The sequence below is a fragment of the Pipistrellus kuhlii genome, unplaced genomic scaffold (genome assembly GCF_014108245.1).
Source record: "Pipistrellus kuhlii isolate mPipKuh1 unplaced genomic scaffold, mPipKuh1.p scaffold_m20_p_6, whole genome shotgun sequence".
Taxonomy (NCBI): domain Eukaryota; kingdom Metazoa; phylum Chordata; class Mammalia; order Chiroptera; family Vespertilionidae; genus Pipistrellus; species Pipistrellus kuhlii.
In genome coordinates, this window is record NW_023425562.1 from 49005455 (window position 1) to 49014121 (window position 8667).

The 8667-nt window shown below is 42.9% G+C and overlaps 1 protein-coding gene across 34 annotated transcripts in view; it reads left to right on the plus strand.

The window, feature by feature from the left end:
- The window catches only part of TCF4 (transcription factor 4), a 344054-nt gene extending 336084 nt beyond the window's left edge, over positions 1 to 7970 (plus strand). For 32 of the 34 annotated variants that reach the window (XM_036419939.2, XM_036419946.2, XM_045574553.1 and 29 more), the window contains 3 exons: positions 609 to 838; positions 1304 to 1444; positions 2077 to 6837. In XM_036419939.2, coding sequence (XP_036275832.1) covers positions 609 to 838; positions 1304 to 1440 — 367 coding nt within the window. In that variant the 3' untranslated portion in view covers positions 1441 to 1444; positions 2077 to 6837. Of the gene's footprint in view, positions 1 to 608; positions 839 to 1303; positions 1449 to 2076; positions 6838 to 6880 lie in introns of those variants that run through there. The other 2 variants (XR_006740306.1, XM_036419941.2) reach the window with 2 other exon arrangements.
- The last annotated feature ends 697 nt before the right edge of the window (positions 7971 to 8667 follow it).

Genomic DNA, 8667 nt, shown 5'->3' on the forward strand with positions numbered 1-8667 from the left:
GCCTCAGATGCATTAAGTGGAACAACCACACCTTCGAAGCAAATTCATGGAGAAACCTGGACAAAAGTCTTCCCGCCCATTGCACTGGTGTCTTCAATGTAGGACCATCCTCTTAATCCTGACGGCTGCATCACATTAATGTTCACGTATCAAACTGTTTTTGCAATCACTTATTTTCCTTCAGTTCCAGAGGTCACGGTAGGAGAGTTCAAAACAAAACAAAACAAAACAAAACAAAACAAAAAACCCACAAACAAACCAAAGAACAACTTCTTAAACGATTCTCTCTGGGTTGCCCTCCTGTGCTGTGGCTTCAGCTGACATTGACTGTGGCCCAGTTTGCAGGGTTCAGCCTCGCCCTCCTGCATCAGAATGGGCGCACCCTAGGCCCTCACTTTAACCTCTTCTGTTCCGTTTGAGCTTAACGTCTAGGGCCTGTGACAGCCATGCAGAGCAGTGCCTGCTCGAGTGCAGGTAAAGCTCCGCTGAGGACAAGAGCTTGAGATGGAAACATTCCGCGCAAACTCTGGAAGAAAGCAAAGAAACTGAGTGACCGCCTCTCCCCCGACACCGTTAGAAAATGTCCCTGTGCCCCTTTTGTCCCGCAGCAATAATGACGACGAGGACCTGACCCCGGAGCAGAAGGCGGAGCGGGAGAAGGAGCGGAGGATGGCCAACAACGCCCGCGAGCGCCTGCGCGTCCGCGACATCAATGAGGCTTTCAAGGAGCTGGGCCGCATGGTGCAGCTCCACCTCAAGAGTGACAAGCCGCAGACCAAGCTCCTGATCCTGCACCAGGCCGTGGCCGTCATCCTCAGCCTGGAGCAGCAGGTCCGAGGTCAGTGCCAGGCAGCCGCTCCTTGCAGAAGCCACGGCTCCTGGGGCCGAAGGGAGCGTGCGGGACCCGCAGGAGCAGGGAGGACACAGAAGCACAGCTCAGGATAGTTCTGTCCATTGCAGATCGCCACTGCATCCAGCAGGCAGCTCCCCTTTCTCCTGCAGTTAAGTTACAGGGTCCTCTCACCACGGAGGCTGCAGTGTGAAGCTTCCCTGTCCAATCAGTCATCCGAGCTTAGTGTTTGCTTCACCAGCTTTCTGATACCATAAAGGGCTCTGAATCCCCCATGCAGCTCACCCACGACTGGTGACTGCGGGGGGGGGAGGGGGGGAGTCTATAGCACACTCTCTTACTGGGCCTCCTTCTGTCTGTGAACCTCAGCGAAGGGTCCTCAGAAGGGTACACATTGCCCTCTACCAGCATCCTGGGCATGAACTGAGGGCTTTGTGCTTCCTTCTCCCACAGAGAGGAATCTGAATCCGAAAGCTGCGTGTCTGAAAAGAAGGGAGGAAGAAAAGGTATCCTCGGAGCCTCCCCCGCTGTCCTTGGCGGGCCCTCACCCTGGAATGGGAGACGCTTCGAACCACATGGGACAGATGTGAAAGGGCAAGTGAGCTCCCTGCACCCAGCTCCCCCAGAGGTCCTCTAAGTGAGCTCCCTGCACCCAGCCTCCCTGAGGTCCCCCAACCTGAGCTCCCTGCACCCAGGCCCCCTTATGGTCCCCCAACTGAGCTCCCTGCACCCAGCCTCCCTGTGGTCCCCCAACTGAGCTCCCTGTACCCAGCTCCTCCTGAGATCCCCCAACTGAGCTCCCTGTACCCAGCTCCCCCTGAGATCCCCCAACTGAGCTCCCTACACCAGCCTCCCCTGTGGTCCTCCAACTGAGCTCCCTGCACCCAGCCCCCCCTATGGTTCACCAACTGAGCTCACTGCACCCAACTCCCCCTGAGGTCCTCTAAGTGAGCTCCCTGCACCCAGCACCCTCCTGTGGTCCCCCAACCTGAGCTCCCTACACCCAGCCTCCCTGTGGTCCTCCAACTGAGCTCCCTGCACCAGCCTCCCCTGGGGTCCTCCCCCTGCACTTGACCTTCCCAGTTTCTCCCACCGAAGTAGTGGCCAGAGCAGTCCATTTCCCCAGATCAACAGATTTTCCCTTTGCTAAAAGAGCTTTTGAATAAAACCTTTACTTCTACTGGTGTCACTATATTAATTATTTCCCCTCTTCTTTTCCTTCTCAGGTCCAAGCTGCCACATTGCTTCATTAACACAAGAGACCACTTCCTTAACAGCTGTATTATCTTAAACCCACATAAACACTTCTCCCTAACCCCTTTTTTGTAATATAAGACAAGTCTGAGTAGTTATGAATCGCAGACGCAAGAGGTTTCAGCATTCCCAATTATCAAAAAACCGAAAAACAAACAAAAAAACAAAAAAAAGAAAGAAAGAAAGAAAAAAGTGCAACTTGAGGGATGACTCTCTCTAACATATCATTCAGAATGTGCAAAGCGGTGTGAGCAGGCTGAGATCAGCCCAGAGACTGAATGGCAATCCTTCCACACTGTGGAACAATGCATTTGTGCCTAAACTTCTTTTGGAAAAAAAAAAAATATAATTAATTTGTAAGTCTGAAAAAAAAAAATATTTAATTTAAAAAATTGTAAACTTGCAATAATGAAAAAGTGTACTTCTGAAGAAAACTACATGAACGTTTTTGTTGGTATTCGAGTCAGCTCGTGTTTCTAATTCCTGGGTAGCGAATGGGGGCAGCGCGGCTGCCCCCGTAACAAAACCAGCAAACGTCCTGAGACAGCGAAGTGATGACATTAGCCATTCCTAGGGTAGGAGGAACAGATGGATCTTATAGACCTATGACAAATATATATATAAATATATATATAAATATATATTAAAAATTTAGTGACTATGGTAAGCTTTTGTTCATTTGTTTCAGACTTTTTTCCTCCTGTAAAAAAATAGTACTGATTAACTTTTTTAAAAGAAAGATTTTACTGTAAATACGGATTTTTTTTTTTTTTTTTTTTTTTTTTTTTGGATTTTTTTTTTTTTTTTTTTTTTTGGTCTTATTTCTGTCCCTTCCCGGTTTGTTATCGTAAACCTGTAGTGCCAACTCTGCTTCCGGAGGGGTAGTGCAGGGTGAAACGCTGACCCTGATGTTGCTTTTCATTCACAAAATAAGTAGAGCGTTGTTTCTCCAGTCTTTTGGGAACACAGGACTTAAAAGTCACATCACGTGTAGATACTACAAGCAGCATTACTGAGACATGGCAAGAGGAGTTTGTCTGAATGGTAATGCTGCGTGTGTGACCCTCTTCCGGGGTTTTCAGAGGTACAAGGTTAGAATGCTACAATGTTACCACTGTGCCTTCCAATGTTTATATCATCGGAAACATAACATAATCAAAGTGGCTGTGATTTAACAAAAATGATTAAAGTGTTACCTACATGTGTAGCCGAAGTAGTGTGCAGTGAGGCGTTTCTGAATACATGGTCAGATTTTTGGAAAAAAACAAAAACAAAAAAACAAAGTTTCAAAAACCATCAAATGAGAAAATTGCAAGTAGTGTGACAGAGCTGATTGATTTTTGTTGCTTTCTTGATTTTTTTTTTAATTTCAAAATGGGTTTACTAAGATGTAGATGATAGAACTGCCTCCTCCATCTGAAGGGAAAAAAATGCCAATATTCAATCATCATGCAGCATTATAACAAGCCTTATAAGTCCTAAAGCATTAAGTTGCACTTTCTTGAGGAGGGGTAGTGCAGTATTTCTCTGGCCAGTATGAATGAAGTTTATACCTAACATATTTGATAGAAACATAGATCAAACTATGGCACAGCAACTCATCAGATAGCTAGCTTTGACGTCTGGGCACAATTGAACCAACTTCCAACGTGAATCTTTATAACGATTGAGTTTGGTGTAATAGTGCAGTAAACAAATAGTGCTCCTAGTTAAGTATTTGTCAGCATCCTTTTGTCTCTAACTCGTTTCTATTTTTACAGCCACACAATCTTGGCATGTATTAAGAAAAAAAAAAAATCCCTGTTCAAGTAGTTTTTTCCACCTATCAGCACTGAGTAAATGCCATAAATCCATCAAAATGGTCTAAATGTTCCATCTGTTCTCCTGTTTTGCCAGTTATATAGTAATGAAATACATTTGTAAATTTTATGCAACAAACGACAAACGTATCATTATTTTGAAATTGTGTATGTAAAAGTTATATTTTTACATGTAGACTCTTGTTATGTGTTTTAATACATTGTATTGGTTTTTGTTTTCTGTTTTTGTTTTTTTAACTGTGTGGTTTAAAAGCGTCTCATTTAAATGAAACAATGAGCTACAAGAATCTGAATTTTATGTTCATTTCTGAAAATGTAAGAACAAATAAGGTAGTTACCACGTGGTCATCTTTTACAAACCCATAAACATTTTGATTAGCTGGGTGTGTGTGTGTGTGTGAGTGTGTGTGAGTGTGTGTTGAAAACTGTAAATATGTTCAGTAGCGATAAAACGAAAATACTTTGATTTTGTTGATAAGTTCCTAAAATGTGGAGGTGGATTAAAACCTTAGGAGAATAGCAGAGATCAAAGTTCATGAAAAGTTATGTGGAGGCTTTCCTGCGAAATGTATGAACAAAGGGACTGCAAGAGGGCACGGAAGACAGTGCTGTGTCCGCTCCCCTCCTCTGAAATAATGGAAACCATGTGTCTGTGTCCCCTCGGTATGTAAAGATTTCCTTTAGTGGTACATTCTATCACTTTGTATAGTCTACCAAGGCGGGTATCCCTAGGAACAATGTATAGGAAGCAGGTCTACTTGGATCACATTCAGGATATGTGTACAGAAGAAAATACGGTGTTTACTCTTTCGGGAACTGGAAGCACTCCCGGTGTTGATGTACATTTTAAGAATGGCACTGTTGATAACACGTTGTCATAGAGGTGCTTCATAGAGCTGATTTTTAAAGGCTTTCACACCTGTAAACAGAGCAAAAAAAAAAAAAACTAAAGTGTAGTTATTTGATTATTTTTTAAATGGGTGCTTTATATTTTGTTCTCACTCCCAACAGAGGAAAAAAAGCTGCAATTTTATCGTTCACCAGCTTTGAGGTATTCATTACTCAGTAATGCAATACCTCGCTTGTCAAATTCCCTTTGGAAAGAAGTGAAAAACTTCCTCATGGCCACCAAAAGCTGCTCCGCGCTTGTTGCTTGGTGGAGAAACATCGGCACCTATCCATGTAATTGGGTTGCGTCCCTATTAGAAAAAAAAGAAAGAAAATGATGAAAGGGAATGTGGCCTTCTTCTTAGTGTGTTCTTTTTTTTTTCTCTCGTTGTTTTGTAAATGATCAAACCCAGGTAAGATATTGGTATCCTGTGCCGGATTTTTCTAGTGAAATTTAGCAGAAGACAGAATTAAAGAACTACCCAGAAATGCCATAAGGGTCCATAGGATATATGTGATGACACCTGGGCTGGGGATCTGTTCAAGAGACTCGGACATTAAAGCAACTTGGAACCGTTGATCCACCTCCACATTCAAGTAATTTATGAATATGCAGAATAGGGATCTGTGCATCTAGAAAGTTTACCATTTGTCTTCTGTGTAACTGCAAGGAACACTAATGTTTATACAACTTGTCAGTCCACCCAGTGACGCAGCTGGTTCTGACTCAGTCTTCCAATTCCTTTGTTTTGGGGGTTTTTTTCGCTTTTTTCCTATTTCTTGGTGTGTTTTTTTTTTTTAATTTTTGTTTTTACGTGTGATCTTTATTTTGATGAGGGGTTCGGGGTTGGGGAGGGAGTTGTACCAAGACTTGGGGTTAAGAGGATTTTCGTCTTGGATCCAACAGGCAGAATATGATCTGTGTCCAAAAGTGAACTTGAGTCAGGAATGAAACGTTTTTTTCAGCATAAATAAGCACAAAATTTTTGTCTGCTGGCTGACTGGAAACAAAAAAAAAACAAAAAACAAAAACAAAAAAATGTCAAGATGGAATATGATGAATTCCAACATGATGGGGCACCAAGGCCGCGAGGCCTCACTTTTTATTTTGCTTTGGTTTTGTTTGTTTTTTCTTTAGAGACATGCTCTTTCTCATGGGACTTGAAGTGGACTCATCTTCGTGCAGTGCTGGTTTTGCCATCCTCATTTCAAGTATTATAGACATATGTAACGGTGAAATATATATGAACTGTGGCCTTTTTCATTCTTGTTACTTGTGATGCAATTAAGTGAAGATAAGAAAAAAAAAAAAAAGCAGAGATTTACCATGTATCAGTGCCTGGCTTTTTGTTATAAAGCTTTGTTTGTCTAGTGCTCTTTTTGCTATAAAATAGACTGTAGTACACCCTAGTAAGAAAAAAAAAACTAAATTTAAAAATAAAAAATATATTTGGCTTATTTTTCGTAGGAGCAATCCTTTTATACCATGAATATTACAAAAAAAATTGTCAGATTCTGAATATTTCTTCTTTGTAGATTTTTGGAATCATTATGAGTAAAGTTTGTTACTTTATTTTACTATTTAAGAGATGTTATTTTACCATGTGTTACTGAGATGAAACTGTATGGTAGCTTTTTTGTTTGTTTTTTGTTTTGGTTTCGTTTATTTTATTTTTATTTTTTTTAGTTGTAGGTCGCAGCGGGGAAATTTTTTGCGACTGTACACATAGCTGCAGCATTAAAAACTTAAAAAAATTGTTAAAAAAAGAAAAAAAGGGAAAACACTTCAAAAAAAAAAGATAAACAGTTACACCTTGTTTTCAATGTGTGGCTGAGTGCCTCGATTTTTTCATGTTTTTGGTGTATTTCTGATTTGTAGACGTGTCCAAACAGGTTGTGTGCTGGAGTTTCTTCAAGACAAAAGCAAGCCCAGCCTGGTCCAGGCCATTACCTGTCCCATCTGTAGTTATCGATGAAGTCATGTACATGACCGTTCTGTAGCAATAAATGTGCCATTTTTATAAACTGTTTCTGACACTTATTTCCCTTCATTTTGCATTGTCCCGAGAGCTCTTTGTGAGTGAAACCACATTTATATTTCATTTTCCAAGTGTTGGAGGTATTGACAGCTTAACACACACACACATACACACACACACACACACACAATCACAAAAACAAATTAAAAAGCACACGAATGACCGAGGAGGAGATGCCCTTACCGAAAACAGAACGAGATGCGTGCGAAACAAAAAGGAAGCGGTCTAGAGGATTATCTAAGTGAAGGAATAGAACCAATGAGTGTGTGACACCGAAATGGTGCATTTGAAGAGCATCTGACCAGCACCGTGCTGCTGGTGCTGCAGTCACTAAGCTGAGTCTGCCTAGCCTTGGGATCAGTTGGCTGGCTGCTTCACAGAACCTTCTCGGCTAGATCTTTGCCGTCAAACGTCTAAGGGGGGTTTGTTTTGTATCACTTTGTTAAGAGCTGAATACTGTTAGCCACAAATTACTATTCCACTGTATTTCTTCCTTCTCAATATATCCCCACCCCGCTACTTCTGGTTGGCCTCTTTTGACTCTTAATCCAGATGTGAACAACCAGATGTGGGTGTTTTGTTTTGTTTTTTTTCAACTTGTACAAACACCTACGTCACCTACTTGGGGGCGGGGGGGGGGTGTGAATGTACAGATTAAAATCATTCAGTGTTACGTACTGTAAGTTAATAATTTTGTAGAATGGACATCAATCTACTTTGCAAAACTTGGAGGCTGTTCTCATCCTTGCATTGTAGAAGTGTGCAGTCACGCCTGCAATGGAAAGAAAACCCGAGGCAGATGAGCACTTCCTGACAGAACGGCCTGGCCCGGGGTATGGCTTGCCGGACGCCTCCATGATGGCCTTGCCTTCTTCCTAATGGGGTTAAGTGACTAGTTTACCAGAAGGAGAATATTAGCACCATGTGGTCCACGTGTGAAGCGCCCTCCATAGCCAAATGTTGGAATTTTATTTTTTTCTTTTTGGTTGCAATGTTTGCAGATATATACATTTTATGAACTTTCCAAAGATTTTGGTTGATAACTCCTTTTCCTTCTAAATGATTTGAGATGTTCTTCTGTTCCCACTGTGTGTTTTTAAATATATGCAAAAGAGCCATAAGCATTTAGTCTTTTAGTTATTATATTTGATCATCTGTTAAAAAGGGGGCAATGAGCATGGGCACCCCTTCAATGAATCTTCTATCGTCTAGTCACAGGTTTTGTTTCAAAGGAGTACCTTAAATCTTGACGTGGGTCCATTTTCCAAAGGGGAGTTAGGTTGCTGGAGAAATTAAAATATCTGAAAGTTAAAAAGATCCCAACCATGTTAAACATGAAGAATACCCAAAGATGTTGAGACAGGGAATCCTATTTTGTCTCATCGCTGGGTCCATGCATAGAGACCAAGTGAAATGTGTATTTCCGGCTTTAGTGCCAGGCCACCTTTCTCCTGACTGCCAGCCTAAGGCTGAGGAAGCCACAGTGAAGGACAGCTTGCAGACAACACCAGCCACCGTGCTGCTCATGTCCAGGTCACCCGGGAGCCTCCAGGTGGGGCCCGAATGCGCTGTCCTGCCGTTAGGGTGCCCTCCTCCATCTCACTGGGCACGCGCGCACCTGCTCCCAGGTCAGGGCACGGGCCATGAAGAAACACGCCAGGACCAACAGGGCAGGAAGAGCCAGTTGTCTGGGCCTCCACCCCTGAGAGAGCCTTTACCCTGAGGTGGTTGGAGGACCCGGCGTGGCCAGGAGGAGAGGACTCAGGCCACAGCTGGAAGAAAGCGCCAGGGACAAGCACGGCCCTCCCAGGTGCAG